General features: G+C 34.8%; 2 protein-coding genes and 1 non-coding gene across 5 annotated transcripts; all 3 read right to left on the reverse strand.

Moving 5' to 3' along the window:
* Positions 1–469: 469 nt before the first annotated feature.
* Positions 470–948, reverse strand: T05C1.5 (ShKT domain-containing protein; the record flags this gene model as incomplete). The annotated part of the gene is made up of 3 exons (NM_001377784.1): positions 470–567; positions 610–810; positions 861–948. 3 exons carry the CDS (start codon positions 946–948, stop codon positions 527–529), a joined length of 330 nt encoding a protein of 109 aa, NP_001364683.1. The 3' UTR covers positions 470–526.
* Positions 949–1,270: 322 nt separating this feature from the next.
* Positions 1,271–15,266, reverse strand: camt-1 (Calmodulin-binding transcription activator homolog 1; the record flags this gene model as incomplete). 3 transcript variants are annotated; one of them, NM_062394.5, is made up of 18 exons in its annotated part: positions 1,271–1,623; positions 1,796–1,898; positions 2,206–2,239; positions 2,324–2,547; positions 2,730–2,944; positions 10,217–10,299; positions 10,611–10,687; positions 10,785–10,863; positions 11,124–11,721; positions 11,831–12,239; positions 12,289–12,426; positions 12,502–13,043; positions 13,313–13,540; positions 13,586–13,730; positions 13,881–14,079; positions 14,255–14,340; positions 14,439–14,540; positions 15,108–15,266. In NM_062394.5, 18 exons carry the CDS (start codon positions 15,264–15,266, stop codon positions 1,487–1,489), a joined length of 3,558 nt encoding a protein of 1,185 aa, NP_494795.2. In that variant the 3' UTR covers positions 1,271–1,486. The 3 variants fall into 3 exon arrangements, with proteins under 3 accessions (NP_494795.2, NP_494796.2, NP_001022314.1); NM_062395.3 differs by lacking the exon at positions 2,206–2,239; NM_001027143.7 differs by lacking the exons at positions 2,206–2,239; positions 10,217–10,299; positions 10,611–10,687; ... (9 more) ...; positions 14,439–14,540; positions 15,108–15,266 and adding an exon at positions 3,427–3,622.
* T05C1.7 lies at positions 2,571–2,685 on the reverse strand. Its single transcript, NR_050997.1, has one exon. It is a non-coding gene; the product is annotated as an Unclassified non-coding RNA T05C1.7 (non-coding RNA).
* Positions 15,267–22,329: the final 7,063 nt, after the last annotated feature.

A 22,329-nucleotide genomic window follows, 5' to 3' on the forward strand; every position in this document is an offset into this window, starting at 1 on the left:
GGGAAATCCAAAAGAATCTACCAAAATTAATAAGATAAGAGATTCCGGATGTACAATATGATAAAATATTTGAAAATAATAAAGAGGGATGAACAGAAAAAAAGGGAATGATTGTATGTGATAAGCCTTCCACTGTCGGGGAATGTCCATTCATTCTCATCTTATTCATAAAAATCTCGTTCCGCATCATTCGCTTTCCCTTATCAATTTATTGGAGGAATCCTGAATTTGAGGGAGTGTGTAGCTATTGTTAGCCAGAGGAGAGAAGATGTGATCCATGATTCCTTAATTCAAAGTAGGTAGCGTAGGCTTAGATTCACGCTTCAGCTAGGCTTAGGCTTAGACGTAGCCTTAAGCTTAAGCTACGGTTAGGCTTGGGCTTAGGCGTATTCTTAAGCTTAGATTCGGAAAATTTGTTTTTAAATGCTTTTTCCTATCGTCATTTTACTCTAAAACACAAAACAAAACAACTGAAAAACTATTTTATTGAATTAATACTGCTGCTAGGAATTGAAACTTTGAGACATTATAGAACAATTGGAGGCAATGAAGCAGATCCAGCTTTGCCTGAAAAATATTTGGATTCCAGATTTCAAACAAAAAACTTACAGCGACCACAAGTCTTCGCACAAAAACTATTCATTGCTGCTTCAAAATTACGTGATCTAGTCTTACAATACGGTTTACGAACAGCACAACCGGAGAATTTATCTTCACAAAGGTCCGGGGAAGTTATCACCTGATCAACTGCACAACAGTTTCCATTTGATATTCTGGTGTAACCAGTCGGGCAATTTCCATCGGGGGAGGCTTTAAGCTTTTCGTTGAAATTTCCATTATAGAAGCAAAATTTCGCCTACCTCCATAAGATACAGTTCTACAGGTTTTCAGTTCCTGTGCACTAATTATAACAGAGCTGAGCATGAAAAAAGGCAAAAACTGAAGCATATCTCTGAAATAAATGCAGCAAAGCTTCTGACTCATTTTAAGCTGGAAAAACTGTTATTGTTACAGCTGTAGACAGCTAGTTAAACATGTTTTCCAACTTTCAAGTGCAAAATTGTTTGCACGGGAAAAGTGACAAAACTGAAAGTACAGATGAAAACACAAAAGATTAAATTTTCGGAAGCATTGCTCTCTGACATTGCATTGAAAATATTTTATCATGAACCCCGCTGGAGCTTCTTCATTTTTAAATTTTGAATTTTGATTTGAAATGTCATTCTGATTATTTTTTCTACCTTTTCCAAAACAACAATACTGGTTAAATATTAATATTAAATACTTTATGCACGTATTCAAATTCTTTTCATTATAAAAATCATTGTATAGGTTCAGATGGATATATTATCCAAGTTTTTAGACAGGTTTGTGTTGACTTACAACTATACAAAACTCGTATGTGAATGGTGGTGGGAAACATTGAATAAAAAGTGGGAAAACCAATAAAAAAAATCGGCATCTTCTAAAAGTGACACCGGGGCAATTATGCAAGTGTTCCGCAACCATACGGCGGTTTCAATTGGTCCCATGGATGATGACGTTGTGTTGGTCGATGTGGAATTGTTGTTGAGGATGGTGTTGCACCGATCGGAATGAATTCTGGGGCATCGTGGTGAGCATCTGGAAATTTGGGAAGTTGCAAGAGTTGGGAAAGCTGTTAACGTAGGTTTTGCCTGCCTACCTACAGCCTATTATTTGAAAATCGTGACCACAGAGCCTAGAAGGTACGTGTGTAGGACATAATAGGCCGCCTTGTAGGTAGGCAGATAGGCATTATGTAAAGATTGCTCACCTCTTTTCCGTTCACCATCAGAATCTCGTTTGTTGCGTTGATCTCCGCTGGTTTGCGGGCAGGCGACGTACCGTCTTCGTTTAGCGCATGCATTTTCCGCAATCTGAAATTAAAGATATTAATCAAATATTTATAACTTTGGATTGGAAAATTCATAAATCTCAATTTAAAGATGCAGTGCGCCTTTAAACGGAAATCTCGGAATCTTTTATAGAAAGCATTAGACTTTTTTTTTGGATGCTTTTGTAATGGGAAATAATAATCATGGTAAGAAAATTATAAGAAAATGAATAATATAGATTTACTCTCAATTTTTACGGTTTGCCTAGGCAGGCATAGGCAGGCAGTAAAAGTAGAGAGGAACGAACCACTATCACGATTAAAGGAACATAACAATATGTTAAACTTACTAGATGTTGAGTATGACCATCATCAATATTTACACTGAATAGGTATTAATTTTCCATTAATTTTTATTAATAAATTTCTCAAAAATTTTCTTCATCAATTAATTAAAAATAAACTCACTTATTACGATTTTGTCGCATAAAATTCTGGATCTTCCTGGCGGCGGCTTGACGTTTTCGGTGTCTATAACGGTAGGCGACTTGAATCGTGGTGGCGGCTCTTTCGCGGAGCATAGTCGAATTGGTCTTCGGGACTTGAATGCAAATGGATTGTCCGTCAAGAGTCGGATGTTCTGGGACACTGGCGATAACTGCTTCAACAGCTCCTTCTTCTTTGTCGTCGCGCTGGAAATTATGAACTTTAGGGGTTGATATTAAAATATTTAAAGAAAAGTTCTTTGTGTATTAGTTTCAGTCAAATTAATAAAGTTTGAACTTACCCCACGAGGAATTTTTTGGTAGTCTAATTCGATTTCAGTATCAGTTTCTTAATTTCAAAATGTCTATGCACCATGCTCACAACTAACCTTTCTCATTCTAAAATGCTTCTGCACAACAATTGCGGCATTGTGAAGCTTCTTGAAATAGCAAAATTGTTTGTATCTTCTATAGCATCCCTGAATCTTCAACGCAGCCCGTCGTTCAATGTCCTCCTGACGACGAGTTGTGCTCCGAGCACGGTAGACTCGATAGGCTCGTTGGATGACCATTGCTGCTTCGTAGACGTCTCGTTGTTCATCGTCTAGAAATTATAATAATACGATAGAATTTAAGGGAGTTAAAATATTCTTAGTTTGCAGCCGATATCAATCGAGGACCGAACTGGACCAATTTTTTCCTATCAGCTCCGCTCCCTTTTTGATCTACTTTGCCAGCTTATATTTTGTTTCTCTTTGGTTTCATATAAAAACTGTAAACTGACAAAGTATGTGCAAAATATTTTTCTATACTTTAGTAGTAGGAAATTTTTTGATAAAGTCAAAGACAATCATTGTTCTACTTCGCCAGTTTATATCAAGTTTGTTTTTAACTTAATCAAAACGTTTCAATAACAAAAGTATATAAAAATATTTGGTACGTATTTTTACTGTTAAAAATTTGGTGATAAGTTCAATAACAATCGAGACATGAGCTGTCAAAAAAATTATCGTTTCCGTCTTTTGGGGATTACTGTATGGGTACGGTAGGAACTCTCTTCATGTACTGTAGCTTTTCAAATCTCACCACAAAATCCTCTATACAACAAGTGATCGTCGGCGTCGAGAGCGGACCGTTTTGGGTTCAATTGTGAGTACACCATTTTTTATTTTGGTTTTTAAATTTTAAACTATAAATCTGGATATGTGTGTGGTTTGGCCAAGGAGAGCTCAATTCAGAGCACGGTCCCACGCAGTGAGGGCTGGAAGGAAACTGTTTTGAGGAGTATAATGAAAAGGAGAAAAACAAGTCGAAAGAATACAAGAGATAAAAAACTACATTTTTCATATTTTTGGTGTCAACACCCACGTCTATAAGCAGGCTGTTATTAATAGATTATGATTTAAAAAAATTAATGAAATGATAAGAGTGTCCGTTTTGTTTGCCAGACTTCACATATTATCTAATCAGGAAATGGGGTAGCTTCATGGAAAAATTCTGGAAATTTCAGAAATTTTTAAGAACTCAGAAAATGTGTTTCGCTGCTCAAAAAGTTTCCAAGGTGATATTTTCAGCTCGAGCCATTTTTAAGGAAAAATGAAATATTTAGCGACTTGTTCGTCAGTGGTCATTAATCATTTCTAGGATTCTTAGTATTCATTTTGGGGGGAAAAAAATGGACCTGGCAAATGAATAATGAATGAGTAAACAACTTCTGGAATTTTTCAGAGCAGAGTGGGCGTCAATTAATTTCGGTACTTCTACTAAATGAACTATTGCATCATATTGTTCCTATGTTTTTAATTGGAAATTAATTTTTAAAAAACTAGAAAATCACTTGATTTATCGGAAAATATCATTCATTACAATTGAAAAACTTGGGAAAGTGCTTAAGAATTGCAAATTGCCGAATATCGAATTGTACAACTTTCAGCTCATTTTGGTGCATTTTCTTTTATCCTAGAACAATTGGATTTTTAATCACCCATATTTTTACTGAAGTTACAACAAAAAATCTGAAAAAAAATCTACAAAAATCTACTCTTGGAGCATTTTTGTAAGCTTCTAAAAAAATGTGAAAAAGCCTAAAAAATTTCAAATCGATTTTTTCTGTTCTTCTGTCACTAAACTTGTTGTAGGAGCCAATTCAAAAAAATTCTGGACAGGAAAATTCTTGGATCCTTACAGGAAATTTGAAAAATATTAGCCAACTTTTTTTTAGGACCAATTGTAAAAAATTAAATCAAAAAAAATGCTAGAAAAACTTAGTTCAGCAGCTCTAAAAGTCTAAAAATTTCTAGTTGAGCAAATTGTGAGAAGGTCAATTTCCAAAACTCTGAGAACTTGAGATTGTGGGTGGAGTTGCGAGTTCGGAATTCCTGAGAACGAAACTGAGACGTCTCTCTGTCTCTTTCTGTCATTTGTGCTCTTGCTCTTCCTCCTATCCATCTACTTTGCACAGAACAACAATTGTCTCGATTGACGTCAGTAAGGTTCGACCTCCACTCGCGACCAACAGATGACCCACTTTTTTTGATGGAAAGAGTTCGTTTCTAGTTAATAGATCAGGTGAGAAATGGATGAATCAAAAATAGATGGACAATTGAGAGAGAAAGAGCTACTCTTCTTTTGATCTACTTATAAAATATGATCATTGAAAATATTGGAGGGTAGGTATAAGAGCGTGGGCGGGGACCTTGTTTTCATGGAAATTAAGGGTTTTAAAACTTTTTTTTTGAAATTATGAAAAATTAAATTTTTGATTTTTTTTTGGAAATCGGCAAAAAACTTTTTTTTCGATTTGTTGGAAATAAAAATCATCAGGAACTTTTTTTTCAGTTTTTGGTATTTTTATGAAGCGGAAAAATCAGATTTTCCTTTCATTTTTTCTTGGGCGAGATAAATTAAATTTATTATATTTTCAGTGTTTTTTAATCAAAAAATAGATAAATAAATCACTTTCAGAAAACGATTTTCAAAATATTTTTGTTTTTTTTGTCAGAAAAGTAATGAGTTGAATTTGAACAGGGGGCAGATAGCTCAGTCGGTAGTGGTGGCCGCTAGCAGTCTGGAGGTCACGAGTTTAAGTCCGGCCTCACCCCCTAGGTTCACCCAGCCTCTATTGGGAAGAGGAGCAATCCACGACTGGATTATCGGCCACAGTCCCCGGCTAGGACGTGGCTTAAATTACAGCCCAGAGGGATCACCACCAGGCAGTGTACCTGATTCCCAGATCCGCAGTGCATAGCACTTGAAGAACGGATCGTCCTTTAATCCTTTTTTTTTAAATTCCGAAACGGAGGTATCTTGCTAGAAAAGCATTTAAAAAAATCAGCATGCCACTTTCCAGGCAACCTATGCCTGACTCATGCCAATCTACCTACATTTTGCAAAATAGGCAGTAAGTAGGCACGTACGCCTGAATACGTGCATACTTATTGCAAAGTTGAAAAGTGAAAAAAAAATCCAAAACTAAATTACAAATTTTAAGTAACTTCTAGATAAAGATCTAGACATAAAATAATTTATAACAATACCCAAAAAAGTTCCAAGTAGATCAAAAAATTCCCCAGAAATACAAAAAAACGTGGGCGATTTCACGTTTGCTTTAAACTTGTGCCTAGTAGCCAACCTTTCTTTTGTTGGAGGAACTGGGGGAGGAGGTAGAGGGTGACAAAATAAACACAGTCTCTAGACCAAGAAGCACTTCAAATTTTCATTTTTGCAGATCTTAGAACTCTTGCAAAAGGCGTAAACCAAAAACGCAAATTGCCAATAAAAAAATTCCAAAAAAAGAAATAAATTTGGTTCGAGGTGGTGATACGCATGACCAATTGACACGATCTTATCAGTTTTCCAGTGAGAGAGAGTTTGAAGTGTTGGAATAAGTCATAACATGGGCCGGTTCAAACATCGACATTATTCTAGGCAAATTGGTTTTGATTTCTAAAACAAATAAAAAAAACAATGATTTTGTGGTTTTGCGGTTTTCTGGAAGTGAGCAATTCTAGAATGTTAGAGAACTACCGTATTTTTGTGCACTGACTATTTTCACACCTCATATCTCGGGTGTCATTGGTTCCATCAGAAATTGTTTAACTACTGAAACATAGAAAAATATTTGGTGCGTATTTTTAATATTGAACGTTTTTTATAACACCAAAGACAACTGGGATATCAGCGGCCAAAGTTGAAGAACGGGGCAACAAATTTCAATAGAATTTTCAGTAGAATTGAAGATGGAGTTTATAAGAAAACTGCTCAAACCCCGTTGAAAACAGTTCAATTTTGATTAAATTATACAGTGCGTACAAGTTCTATACGCCACCCCCTAAATTTATGCATGTGGGCACGTCTGAATTTTTTAGAAGAATTCTGCTGATGCCATTTGATTCCAAATCCTAAAAAACCTATGAGCCTGAATTTTCATGACCGTACCTCAAAAACTAAATAAATTAGGTCAATAAACCGAAAAATTGGCCGTACAACTTCTATACGCCACCCTCAATTTTTTGACGATTTCTTCAAAACTTTTGATTTTAAAGAGGTAGTTGAAGAGAATATTTATAAATTTGATTGAATATCAGCAAAGAGTAACTTTTCCTACGACCACAAAACATTTTTGTCCCAACCCGATTTACTGAGGAGCGCCAAAGAGCCTGTAACGTGGATTATTGCTCCCACGTGAGATATAACCTCGAAAGTGTGGGGATATGTTCTAGAAACTATTCCAACATCTCAGGTAAATTTTGGTCTGATTTGGGCGGTTCTTCGTGCTGATAGTAAAACGTTTCAGTAAGGTCTAGCCACTTTTTGGCTACTGGCATGCTTAGAGGCCGAAATCACGGTGCACATGAATCCAGTGGGATGCATTTTTGCGATTGAGCTACAGCAGGTTTCGTAGTATTGCTCTTGAACGCAACAATCAAGGTTACTATCATCAAGCGCTCTAGCGATTTAGAAAAGTTTTAACTTGAAACCACAGTAGAAAATGCACTGAAAACACACAAATTTTTGATGCTCCGCATTTTCTTCGGATAGGAGGTGAGATGACGAACATATGAATAAAAATAGTGATTTAATTGTTGTGGTAATCTCAATATTTTTTATGCTTCATTCTCTCTAAAAGGCACGGGCGCCGTGATTTCGGCCTCTCAGCATTCCAGTAGCCAAAAAGTGGCTAGACCTTACATGAATGTGTTTCTATCGAGACGAGGAACAGTCCAATTTATGCCAAAATTTGCATGAAATGTTTGAATAGTATCTAGAACATATCCTCAAACTTTTGAGGTTATATCTCACGTGGGAGCGGAAATCCGCGTTTCAGGCCCTCTGGTGCCATTGGCACTCCATGGATCTACGAATTGGGACAAAATTGTTCTATGGTTGTAGGAAAAGCTACTGTGCACCGAAATTCACTCAAATTTATTAATGTGCTGTTCAACTTCTTCTCAAAAATTGTAAATTTTTGAAAAATCATCAAAAAATCGAGGGTGGCGTATAGAAGTTGTACGGCCAATTTTTCGATTTATTGACCTAATTTTTTTAATTATTGAGGTAAGGTCATGAAAATTTGGGCCTATAGGTTTTTTAAGATTTGGAATCGAATGGCATCAAGAGAAATTTTTTTAAAAGCGCAGACGTGGCCACAGGCATAAATTTAGGGGGTGGCGTATAGAACTTGTACGCACTGTATTGAAAATTTTGAATTTTTTTAATATTTGAAGTCGAAAAGTGACAAATTCCAAATTTCCGCCACTGCTGTAAGTCGACCAAAAAACCAAAAAAACCATATCATTTTGGAAAAATATCAGAAAAATTATAACAGAAAAAAGAAACATTTCTTCAAATCTTCCATAAAAATCGAATTTTTGGGAAATTTTCAATTTACCAAAATTTTGGCAAATTTGCAAAATCCACCAAAATGAAAAATTTTTAAATAGTTACTCAACACTCAGTAATATATTCTACTTACCTACCTACCTAATCAATAACAAACTAACAATATTTTTTTACTAACAATATTTTTGACAGTTTGAATAATTTGCTAAGCCCTAACTTTTTTTGTTTGACATTTAAAAAAATTTTGAAATTTTTTAAATGGTGAGTGGCAAAAGACAAATAATTGCCGTTTTTGTACAGTGAATAAACAATTTAAAAAACCATTCGTCTATGTAATTTGGTAAATTTTGTAGCCATTTACCAATAAATTTTCCCAACAAGGTAGCTCCAAAGGCAAGTAGGCGGGCAGTTTTGGAAAACCTTATAGTTAGCTGTAAAACTAAAAGTAGGAAAAGTGGCAAAGAAGTGACAAAAATAAAACAAAAACAAAATACCACAAGAATTTCACCTACACCTCAAAGAGTAATAAATGATGGGGCTCTTTTTCCAATCTCTTCAGTTTTTCCTCTGTTCCTCCTCACACCTGGATCACATCAACAATAACGACAAAAAGGTGTGAACACACAACAGGAAATAAAAGAGAAAGAGAAAAAAATCACAGAAATTCCAGTAATCTGAGACACAGTGTAGACGCATATCTATGTTGCGGCGGCGGGATCAAAAGAAAACGAAACACAACAAAAGAAGTTGCGTAGGTATAGGTAGACCTCCAAGACTGATCGGCTAGACGAGATGGTCTTTGAGAAAAAGAAGATCGGAGGAGAAGCTGCTTCGTGTGCTTCAAGTGTTCGATTGACGTCAAACCCAGCCTCCGTTTTGGGGTCAACTCTAGGGGGGGGGGGGGTCTTCTCAAGAAATAGGAGAGGCTCGGGGTTAGTTGCGAGATGGATGCAACCGAAAATAAATTATTTGCACAAACTGATGACTTGTACCTATAGTGAAGTGTTAAGTGATTGTTGTATTTTTGGCCCGTTTGTTTTTAATTCTGCAAAGTGAAGAGCTTGAAGTTAGGAATAGTTTAGTCAGCTCATTTGAGCTGAAAGTTCCTGAGCATTTAATTAAAGCCTAATATAGGAATTAAAAAATTAAACATATTTGAAATTTTAAAATTTTATTCAAATTTCAGATTAAAGATTAATAAAGTTTAAAAAATTATTTGGAACCTCAAATAATTTACATGAAACCCCATTAAAAATTAATTTTAAAAGTTAATTTGCATTGCTGAAACTAAACTTTCTCCGCAAGTGAAAAAAATTATGCCTGCCTTCCAGGTGACCTATGTCTACCTGGTTCCTTACTACTTCCAAAATTCACGTTAACGTTATTTTTTCATGTTTTAATTGTATTTTTTAAATAATTCTCAGAACTTTACGTTCACCAAAACCCAAAAAATGAAGAATATAGGCTGTAGACAAGTACGTAGGTAGGTACGGCAAAAGTTATACTTTTGCGGTTCAAACATTCCCAGAGAGAATTTGGGATTTTCAGTAACAATGTTTTAAACTTCCAAATTTGAGTATATTGCAGTAATTATGTCTCCTTAAACTACAGTAATACTAAAGTAACCCTACAGTAACCTAATAATAATACGCCTACCTTAATCCTGCTTTACTCGAACAGTTCTGCTACGGTATCCATCCACCAACCCATGCCGATTATCCCTTCAAGACACAAACACATTACCCCCAAAATTACAGTAATCCTACCGTACCCCTACTACTGCATTCCGACCATATCTTGAAAACCCATTCTGCCCACAGTTTGTGGGTGCATCTAAACCCAACGAATTCCCCAAAAGAGTCAGCTGCTAACTGATGTAGCAAAAAATGACTCTGATCCAGAGCGTCTTTTCCAAAAAGTGCTCAAAGAGTCTTATGACGTCATATAGGTGGCCACACACACAAAATATCTTCCCTTCCCACAGAAACTTTTGCTGATTTTCCCGTGAGTTTCCCGTGTAAGACAAAGGACTAACCGTTGTATTTTAAGTTTGCAAGACGTTGCTGGATTGGGTCGACGAATCGATCCACATGGATTGTGAAGAACTCGCCGAGGTCTCTGAAATTGTTATTTCGTGTATTTCCGAATTTGAAAAAATATTTTCGAAAAAAAAAACCAGTTAAAATTGAAAGGGAGGCGTCCTCATGACCTCGGTCTGCCTCACGGCGCAAATGGAGGCGAGAAGGCAGGCAGATTTCAGGCAGGCGTCGGGCCCTAAAGCCGTGCCGGCCTCTCATGCATGGAAGCCCTACTTGAATCTTTATTTAATCTTGATGTACACTCTTTTGATCTTCTAATTTCTGATCATTTAAACAAAAAAAGGATGCGATCCGAATCAAAAATTCCTCTTGTCTACAAAAAAAACATACTTGTCAAAGTCCAGTGTATCACTTTCGAACGTGTTTGCTCTTGTCGACGACGACGCAAATGAACGATCGTCAAAGAACTGAAATAGGGGATAAAAGATGAGTGTATCCGTTTGTGTGTGTGTGGGTGGGTGGTATGACAACTACTTGAACAGTAAAAAGGTAAAGGAAACCAACATTGCAGTGTGTGGCGAACAACTGTGCAGATTTGCTCGCACTTGTTTCGGTGGTTTCTGTTGAACGGGGCTCCGTGAATCTGCAGAAATTTAGAATATTTGTTTTGGTTAAATTTTGAGTATTGTGAGAGTAAGGAGGTTGTTTTTAAAAATGTTTCTAAAGTGCTGAGTTGATCAAAAAATTCTAGTGAAACTTTCAAAAATTTTTTTTTGCAATTTTTTGACCGACAGTCATAAAATGGTGCGAACTCAAGTGTTTACAAGTATTCTACATTACTTTTAAAAACATAATTCCAATTCTTAACTCGACCCTTTCCCCTTTTCACCTACAAAAACTCACATATCATTTCTAGTCTCCGTAGCCATCATATCAAAATAATCATCCATCATATTTGGAGAATCAGTAGACATTGAGCAGCTCGCCTGTTGATAGAACATCGGCTCAACTCCGCCATGGTGATTCTGTCCGGGATCTTCTTCATCAGGACACATAGAAACTTCTGAATTCCTCTTGATTCTATCTGGCAATGCTTCAATGATCTGCCGAGCCAAATCTGCCATCCGAGCTCTTGCATTAGGTGGCACCACAATTCCAGGACTTGTAACTGCATGGAATAGCCTTGCCATTTTTGGAGAATCCGGAACATGGACGTCTGTGTCCATTGCGATTTCCACGTGTAGCTGTTGAGTAGAATCTGGATCACAACATGATTCACAGTCTTCATCACATTCTCGAGATGTTCCAGCTTGAAGCATCGGTCCCTCGTACATTTCAGACATTATCGAGTAGCTGGAAGTGGCTTCTCGTAGGAGGTCATCGGGTTTCTCAGCTATTGGGGCTCGGGAAATTTTGCCATCCAAAATTTTGTCAGTGGTGAATGCTTTGCCGTTTGTCATGACCCAGAGTTCTGTTGCGTTTACTCGCTCCTCCTCGTTGTCTGGAATTTAGTATTTTCTAACAGAACATTTTTGTAACTTTTTTAATTGCATTAAAAACTCTAAATTAGAAAACCAAAACACTAAATTTCATAATGCAAAAAAACTCACTTTTATCAGAAAGCATATCAATAGAATGCTCCGGTGCCACCTCCACTGGAGTCCTCCCTCGATCATCAACCACATCAATAGCCGAAGAATCAATTGAAATAATTAATCGAGCTATTCGAGATGCTGAATTCTTGCATGCAGTATGCAGAGGTGTTGATCCATCATTATCCCTCGCAAAAATATCAAATTCTCGACAAGCTGGAACCTTCCGACTAAGATCAATTAAAGCTTCAAAAAGACGATCATAGTCCAGTGAGGCAACAAGATGGAGAACAGTTTTTGAGGGAAAATGCGCAGAACCATTGAGTAGCTCAGTTTTATAATTCAGGTTCTGTGAGCTAACTTCATTGTCGATTTGTTGAACAATATTTGCCAAGAGACTCTCCATACAAGATGATGATTGGATATTCTATAAATTTTTTAAAGCAAATTTAAAACGATTATGAAAGCTTGAAAACCTCAATAGACGAATATGCATTGAAAGCGCAAGCCATAATTCGGATTTTCTCAAATATTTGCACCAATGTATCATCATTCTCTTTGATGAGATGGGCTGATTGTGGTTCATAGGTGAATTCGGACGCGGTTGATATTGCCTGAAAATATAAAAAAATTGAGTTACAAGCTGGAAAAGTTTAAAAATTGAAAAGAAGTATTAAAAATCCTCATACCTGTCCATTACAAAACACTCTTATTTGCACGACTTCTGGCTTAGCCGATGGTGGAATAACACATGACAATACTCCCGCATGAATGAGAACAGCTGGCATCATTCTTCCTCTTCCGAATGAAATCTTGTATTCGTGACCTTTTCTATAGTATCCACCGACTACCAACATTTTCTGACCACCTTTCAACGATGAACTACTCGGCGTCATTTCAATTATCGGGATCAACGATGTGGATGTTACCGATGAAGACGACGGTGGACCCATCGGCGACTCCTGGGATCCACTGCGGATCTTCATCTTCTCAGCGAACGCCGATGCTGGTGTTGATACATTTGTAGAGGATTTAATTGATAACTGTTGATAGGATGCGTCTTCTTCGAAAGTAATCGGCCGAGAATCTCCATCTCCAGATGGTGATCTACTTTCCATTGCAACGTGGTTTTGATGGGATCGTATTGATTGAAAGTTTTGCATTGTGGGTTGAATAATTGAGATTCTGTCAGAAGATGAGCCGTTGCATCCAAAACGTTTTAGCATTGTTCCTGAAAACTTTTTCTTAATAAAATATTGTCAATTTATGCCAGGAGATTTAAAAACTATGATTATATGAATTGTTATTAGAAGCTTCAAATGAGAATTCTGTTTTCGATTTTCGATATATCAGCATGAAAAATGTCAATATATGTAGAAGGGATATTATAGTAGTTCGATGTTTTTCAAATTATTATTATTCCTGTCAAGAAACCTGAACCGTGACTTTTCAGGAATCAATGGTGTCATCTAAAAAATAGTCTGTCCTCCAAATTCTTACCAATATGATTTGCATCAATTTCACTATTCGCTGATGGTTGTCTCCTCAACGCGACAGACGATAGACCCTTCCGGAATGCAGAACTACACGAATTTCGTCTTTCGAGCTCTCTTGATGTAGAACTAGAAGGCTCTTGTGGTAATGGAGATGTTGGCAAATTGACACCCTTCTTCTTCAAATGCTCATTTATTTCGGCAACTAGTTGATTGACGTTGAGAGTTTGGAGAACTAGAAGGTTTTATTGAATTTTTTGTCGGAAAAATTGGAACTTACAAATTGGGGAAAGTTGATCATGAAGTTGTGACAGTGAAATGAAAACTTTATTTTCAATCATACTTCTCGCAATTTCTTCTGCTTGATCATCTATTTTATTGTTGGTTTTTACATTCAAATAGTGCACCAGTACGTGACAATCGCTCTGAAATTTTTTTAATTGCATATTAAAATTTTTCAAGTAGGCACAAAGATGCCTGCCTGCCTGACTTCAAGAGAAAAATTGAAGTAAACATTTTAAAAAAATCTGTAGGCAGGCACTTAGGCAACTCCTATATTCTTTTCAGAAACTTACATCCGGCACCGAATAGGATCTCCGATGAAACGTTGGAACAATTGCCGAATGTATATATTTTGCCGAGATGTGCGGATGACCACTAATCTTCAAATTCAAATGATCCTCTCGATTTTGTTTTCCGTTTGTCCGCTTCTTCCAGATATATCCATCGTTTTTGTACCAAGCATTGTCCAGACGAGGGTAGATGAATTGGGAGCTGGAAAAATTGAAATTGAAATTTAGTTGAAAATCATTCCATAATTTTTCTAACAATTTTTTTCTGCAATGACTTTTTCAATTAAAGTTGTGGAAAAAATGTTCAGCTGGTTAAAATATAACTTGAATATTTTTTCCATAAATTTTTAAAATTCCAATTTCAATTTAAAACTCACCTGGAGCATGGTCTTGGAGAAGACTGAACAGTGACACAATTCGATTTTGGATCAGCGTTTGCGGCAAGGATTATGTTGAGGATTTCCTGTAGTTTTTAATTGTTTTTTTTTCAAATAGTTTATACATAAAGTAAAGTTTGAAAGTCTTTGATTACAATTTGCAGAATAAAAAATTGAAGAATACCTCTTTAGTGTTCCATTTATCCTTGAAACACGGGAAGAGCTCAACAGCTTGTGGGTATGTACCATCTGGCCGAATTTGTGGAGGGTCCGTTGACCAGAGGAGCTGAAATTGAAAAGAAATAAGAAAGGGTTTCATTAATATTGCAATATGATTTTTTGCACCTTGTTTTGGAAAACACTTTTTCGCTGAAAAAATAATCGAAAATTCACAAAACTCTGGATAGATTTTAAGTGTTTTCAAGTAAAAAAATAAAATTTCATGTGAAATAAATTTGTTTTCACAAAATTTTATCCACAGGGGACCATTCCGAACTTGAAAAAAACCGTGCAGAACTACATTTAAATTTGTAAAAATTCTCCAAATGTACATAGGTTGTTGGTATGATAGGGTGTGTTTTGCGAGAATTCGGAAATTTTTGTTTTAAAAAAAATATACAGATTTTTTCCAAAAAAAAAAAACTTTTTTGAGAACAAAATATACTAAAATTAAGTGTATACTAGTAGAAAATTTTTAAGCCATGAAAAAAATTTCAGACCATCTTTTTTTGTGCAAGCAAGCTTCTTTTTTGTACTCACGAGTTAGGGATTTCTTAATTTTTTCCAAAATTTCAAATTAATAATGCTAATTTCAAATTCCAAATTTCCCATCAAAAAATATATCCCAACAAACCTGAATGCTAGGTATAAAATTATTGGCCGTTTCGTTTTGAGGCTGTTGCATTTGGACGCAGTCGAATGACTGGTCTCGATGCGGAATGATGTCGAAGTGGTGGCAGAGTTGAAGAGTCAGCAGTCGTTTGAAAAGAAGACGAGTGACTGAATTATTCATTAGTTCATCATCATCATCATCATATTGAAAATGTGGAGCAAAAAATTCAGAGAGAGAAACGACAAAAAAACGTGCAAAATGTGACACAATGTTGGGGAAACTGGAGAGAGGACGGCACGAGGAAAGGGGGAAAAGTTTTATCAGGTTTATCAGGATAATCTGGCAGTGATTATGCATACGATTAACACGTTATAATATTTTTGGGAAAGTGAGAAAAAAAATGTTATTTGGCTTTTTCGAGAGAAATGAAGAATGGCTTCCGAGGAAAATACTAGAATTCTCGGGGCTCAGGGGGATTTGGAGATTATGTGACATCACAAATCTGTTTTTGGAAAAATTTCACATGAGCAGGTACATGGATACGGGGAGGAATAAATATTTGAATTAATAATTAATTAAAGTAATGCATTTTTGGTGCATGTGTGTACTCTACAACTACTCCAGCGTTTTGTACTACTTTTGGATACTTTTTGGATACTAAGGATTGAGCATGATCTAAATAAACTTTTAATAGTCCAACATAACTGAATATCATACTAAAATATTTTTAAAAATTTTAGATTTTTCAAAATTTGCAGTCAAAGTTTTGGTAGATTGTCAGTTAATGTTTAGATACGTACAATTTTATTTCAATTAAAATATAAAATTAGAAAGTATACCTTTTTTTTTTGATAGACTACGAAATTATGTTAAGTGAAAACTGAGTTTTTGTCACTTTTTAACAGAAATATTAACTTTTTTTTTTGAAACTATTACTATGATTTGGACCACTATAGCAGCAGTTAAGGGGGATAAAGCAAGTTTTTTTAATTTTTTCTTAAAAAATTCCCTGTTTTTTCCATTTTAGTTTCAAATTTTGAGAGGCAGTTTACAAAAAAAAGAATTTTGAAGAAAAAGTTATAAAAAGGCGCATAATTATAACGACTACAATCCAGGTAATAAAAAAATACTTTCAGAAAATAGAGAACAATGAATTTTACCAAATTTTTATTACAAAAAGGGCAATGAAACTGAAATTATAGAATGAAACAAAAAAGTCACTAAAACAGTTTTGGATACTAATCTTGTTTTTTTATTGCTTAAATAGTAATTAATTACGAAATCAGAATTCCAAGATAAAAATTGCAAAAATGTATATACAAAGTTGCAAGCATTTTCAAAAAACATTTCACTTAACTCCAACTTTTTAAATAAAAATCGTAGCTTCAAAAGCTTCAAAAATTGAAATGCCAAACAAAGATATAGAACAGATTTTTGAAAATTTTTTGTTTAAATTAGACTTTTTAAATTATAATCACACGGAACCACACAAAAAATCGCGGGAAAAAGAGCAAAATTCTCATGAAAAAAAACTAATAAAACACCTCGGAATCACTTTTTTGCCATAGAAACAAAACAAGATTTAGATTGAGTCTTTCTCTATGTCTCTCTTACTCCGATGAATAAAAAAATAGAGTCGAAAAGATTGAGAAAAAAAGAAATGGGAGGCTCTCTCTAGTATAATAGCAGCAAAAGCAAGAGATTGTTGGACGAGAGACACGTGAGAGCAAGTGCTAGAGAACTAGAGACTCAGACAGAGAAGAGCAAGACGGAGAAAAAGAGCCCGTGCCAATCGGCTGTCTATATCGAATTGGCACTAACCTCTGCGTCTCACTTGGTAAGAGAGAGTTGAAGATTGAAAAGTCGAGTGAGTGGAGAGAATACTACCACAATGAAACATTTTTTCAATTTCCCTTCTCCCTTTTTTGCTCATTTTCTTTTGACCTCTTTTTCCTTTTTTCTCCCGCTTTTTCCAATAAACAACGAGACTCGTGAAAAAACTAATCAACAATGAATGCGTTTTGCCTTCTGAATTTTCCTTTTTTTCAGCGAGGAAAATTGAAAAATAAAGCGTTTTGGAAAAGGGGCTGTTTTCTATTTTTCTAAAAATACTTTTCAAAAGCTAAAGTCCAGATGTTTTGAGGCATCGGGTAAGCATGTGTTTTTGAAAAATTTTAAATTTAAACTGACATTTCACATGACCTTTTGTTAAAGCCTTGGTATATTGATAGTGATTGATTTTATCAAAAATATGTCGGCTATGAAAACTTTTAAAAAAGTTTAGTAAACATTTTTCAGTTCGCAATATTTTGATAAAGCAGAAGACAACCAAGATATGAGTCGCCAAAATTGAGCGATTTGGCGTAAGACTAAAAACAACCACATTAACTTCAACTGTTTAAATCTCAATAGATATTTTAATTTTTGGTTTGTAGTTAATTACAAAATTATAGAAAAATGAATGATAAATATTCTGTCTGTTGACTACTATTTGATAAAACCAAAAACAGCCGAGATATTTATTGGCAAAGTTGCAAAAGCTTATATTTCTAATGCCTCGTGCTTTTGAAAAATTTATAATTGGCAAAATTTTTTTATACAAATTTTATATCACTTTAGTAATTTTAAAATTCATTATAAACCTTCAAAATCAAGATATCGACGCCTATTCTTTTTAGATGTTCCAAAAATTCGAAGCAAATTTGAATTTTACCATTTATAAAAACTTGAAAAATCAAACTCAATTGCTCAGCATGTTTTTTTTTCAAAATAAAATTAATAAACGAAAAATACTTTAATATTAGGAAGAAAATAGAAATGAAATCATTATCAAAAAAAAATCACAAAAAGCGTGTTTACTTACGAAACCGAAACCAATGTGTATGTGTGTGGAGACGAAGAGAAATCTACGAAACACCCCACAATCGGAATGTGTACTGTTTTCTGGTGTTCAGTGGAGCGAGGTTTCTTCTTGTTTTATCAGATTGAGTATAATAATATGATACTAAAAAATAAATAAAGGATTTGAACTAGGAAAAATTGCAATAATTTATGTATTTCGAGGGCGGCCAAAGATAACAATTTGGTAAAATTCCAAAAATTTTCAGATAGAGTTCAATCCAGAAACTAATGAATTTACATACAAAATGTTGGCCATAATCGTGTATACAACTCTCCAACTTTATTCTTGGCGCACAATTTTAACAGCTTTACTCTGGGAAAAGTTGAAGCGGCTGACATACTAGGGGTCATTTTACTAACTACGGCCTTGAAATGTATAATCTCTGGAAAGTGCAATTTCAGATCTCTCGAAGACCAAAACTAAAAAAGTTATGAAGATATTATATTCAAAGTTGGAGAAAAAACTACAGTCAAAAAAGTGTCTTCTGAAAAAGCACAAAACACACCAAACGCAGTAGAAAAACCAAAAAAAAATATAGAAAAAAGGAGACGTTTGTCTTTTTTCTCGTCCTCCGCCTGACAGAACCTTAAAAGCGGCATCGGCGGGGAGTATAGAAAGAGGGAAAGAGTCGTGGGGCGTTCCGTCAAAAACATACATGAATATATATTTTTTTGCAGAGTTTTTGTCTCTATATTTTTCCCGTTTTTGCCAGCGCCCGACAGCTGAAAAACGAATACTGTTTTTGTTTTCCGTGGAAATGTTTTCATTTTGAGGATCATATTATAAAGCACGAGATAGGAGATTACTGTAACTTTTAGATTTATGGGGGAGAATATTTAGATTGGAAGATTGAACACAAATAAATCCACCTGGACTTGGCAATTTATTTTTCACCAATCCAAACAGTCCATTCTCTCTATTCTTCTTTGACAACATTTATTTTTCAGTTGGATAAAAGCAAAAAACTATATAAGCAAATTGCTTAATGAAAAAGATTGAGAGAGAAAGAATCTCGTGAAGAGAAGAGATTGGTTCCGCTGCTTGAACATTTCCCGCTCACGTGGTGCTGAAATAAAATAGAGAGAATGCAGATTTTTATGATAATGTAATAATAAAAAGTAATATGAGGGATTTCTATTATTTCCCTCATTCCCCCTTCCACTGGCTTCTGTCTCAACAGACATGTAATCCTATGACAAACAGATGAAAATGAATTTGAATAATTTTCGATGTGTAACTGATCTGTTCCAGATGAGAGAAATAAATTAAAGTGGAGGGGAAGATTTGGTTATGCACGAATTGGTTTTTGCTAATTTTATGCAGAAAACTTGAGAACAGGTAGAACGCAATTAACAAATGAAGGTCCGTATTTTTTTATATATTGATTTTTTTTCCAAAAAAACTTGTAGTATCGTATGTGGCATTTCAGCCTGAAATGACCAGAATTTGTCAAAAAACATTATATTGTCTAAAGTTTCAATATTATTTTTCCAGTTTTCCAAAAATATAAAATCGCTAAATTATATTTGAGCTCCCCATATATTTGCTTTTCTTCATTTTTATTTGATTTGAAACATAGTTCGTGAATTTTTCAGACATTTTTCTGAAAGTCCATAATTTGTAGTCTAGGTATAATAGTTATAAAGTTACTGTAGATTATGCCCGTACAATATGGAAAGAGTCACCGCAAAGCTAATCCGATTGACTGAACACAATCAGCAGAGAAATGGAAGTGTTACATTCAAGATGTACTATCACTATCAACATGAGCAAGGAGAAACACTAACCCTAACCTAACCAAACCTCCTAACCAAATTCCAGACATTTTTAATTCAAGAGCACGTCTGGTAGGTAAACAACCTGATGATTGTTGGTACCTCGATGATATTCTTCGTATCCCACGCGAAACTATCAAAGATAAATTTGGAAATGCAACTGTTTGGCATGGAAAAAGGTTTCGATTGATAAATCCAACTGGAAATCGACGAATTAATTTTAATATATTCTATACCAAGAGCTACCTGAAGAAGTTTTTCAGTGAGAGAGATTGTACACTGATGAAAGCTGGATTTTTATTGCACTTCAAAGATTTAATTAACTGATTTCAAGCTTATCATTGGATAATGTTTTTTGTATCATGTCCTTGTTACTTTTCCCATTTTTTTTGTCGAATTCCATATTGTTAAATTTCTCCAAACAATAAATAAATAATGCACGCGATCAAACTTATCGAGGAAACAATACATTCCAGCATACAAATGGTGACAGCTAGACGAAAATATTTCTTTTATTTTCTCATATTTTCCTCTGGCACGTAATCCGACGACCAGCAGATGATGGGAATGAATTTTAATAACTTTTGATGTATAACTGATCTGTTACAGATGAAAGAGGACGAAAGAAAAGCAAGCGGGGAGGATTTGGTTATGCACGAGTTGGCATTTGCTAATTTTATGCAGAAAAGTTTAGAACAGGTACATAGATCGCAATGAAATTTTTTTTTTAATTTTAAGGTTTTTTGCCTCCAATAGAATTTCACAGGCTCAATTAATTACGCCAATGAACCACACTGTGTAAACCGCCGCAACTCGCAAATAGTCGCCATTGCGAATTGTTTTCGGCAATTTGCCAGTTTGCCGATTTGCCGGAAGTTTTCAATTAGGCGGTTTGCCGGAAAATAATGTTTGCCGCCCACCCCTGCTCGGAATGTCGGAAGCTTATTTCTTCTTGTTCTCCAAATCTTGCAGCGATGCATCTTTGTGTATCCTTGTAGCATTCTAGAAACAAAAGGGGTTTCACAGTTCCCATAATCAATTATCCTCTCTTGAATTAAATCTCGATCTATGTACCTCCTTCATGTATTCTCGCGAGACCGTGACCCTTTCGAACTTTTTGTCACTCTCTCTCTCTCTCCCTACCTCTCTCTTTCCTTTCAATTCTTCCATTTTCTTTTCGTTCCACATTTTGGCTTATCTTGGTGTCCGTCATCCCTCACTTTCTTCACTGCGTCTCAATGTATATTCTACTATTAAAAGCACTATTCAACCGTACCTCACTCGATGACACAATTCTCTTCCCTCCTCCCACTTTCCATCTCGAAGAGATATTGGGGATGCTTGTCGCGCCGATAACCGATCGTACACCATTGGCGTGGCTTCTGAACCTTTATTTTCGCACATTTTGATTGTTAAAGATTTTGTTTTTTGTTTCGTAGGATCTGCCAACTTTTGAATGAAATTTCTTTTAAAATTCTAAAATCTTCAAAAATTTATGATTTTCGTTGTTAACTCGCCTTCAGAATTAATTTCAAGTTTCAAAGATACACTTTAATATTCTAGAAAACTACTTTTTAGAGATATTTTCAATTTGAAAACTATGGAACTTTTTCTTTTGAAAAATGTGTCCAAGACTCCCAAAATGTTTGTGTAAAACTCCCAAAAAATTTTTTAGACAATATTTTTAGGCTTCCAACTCAACGAACAAAAATGCACTGAAATAGTTTCAAATATCTATTTTATGGTTTCATAATAAAAATTTAAGAAAATTAAAAAAAAACGTTCTCTGTAATTCTGGAATTTTTACAATTTCTACAAACCCTAGCTCATTCAAAAGTTAGACAATTTAGAGAAAGCATAGGATTTTTTTGAATTTTTAAATTTTGAAAATTTCAGTTTTTAATACACATCTAGGCCTTACTTTAAAAAATTACAGACAGGCGTCAAGCCTTCCAGATAGTTCAGAAAATTTTTAAATTTTAGAAATTCTCAAAAAATTTGAGTAAAAATTTTTTAAAAAGTTATTTTTTGGAATACTTATATAAGTATTCTAAAACTTACTTCAAAAAAAATTCTTACTTCAAAAAAAAATTGAAAAATATTCCAATTATTTGAGAAATAATGAAATTACAGCATGTCTTCAAGTTTTTTAGAAACCCCAAAATATTCGAATTTTAGAAAATTTCCCAAATTTTTTCCAAAAACTTTGCCAGAAAATTTGATTTTTTTTTCAACACTCAACATTTGAAAACAATATACTATTTGATTTAGTGAATAGGAAAACCCGAAATTTTTGGAAATTATTTTTTTTAATCTGTTTCTTCCTTTTTCCTGGTCACATGCCAATCCAAAAAGCTCTTCTCGAACCTCCCTCCTCTTCTTTATAAATTAGCCAAACGTATCAATTTGTTCCATGTTTTCTGTATCCCAACCGGATCGTACTTTTACTTATTGATCCTTCTCGTAACTTGCTACATCTGCCTTCCACTTTTCCTTCATCCAATTCCTTCAAAATGTGTTTTTCTTTCTTCTTCATTTTTCAATAAGCCCGTACTTATTTTTGTAG

This window comes from Caenorhabditis elegans, chromosome II, assembly GCF_000002985.6.
Source record: "Caenorhabditis elegans chromosome II".
NCBI lineage: Eukaryota > Metazoa > Nematoda > Chromadorea > Rhabditida > Rhabditidae > Caenorhabditis > Caenorhabditis elegans.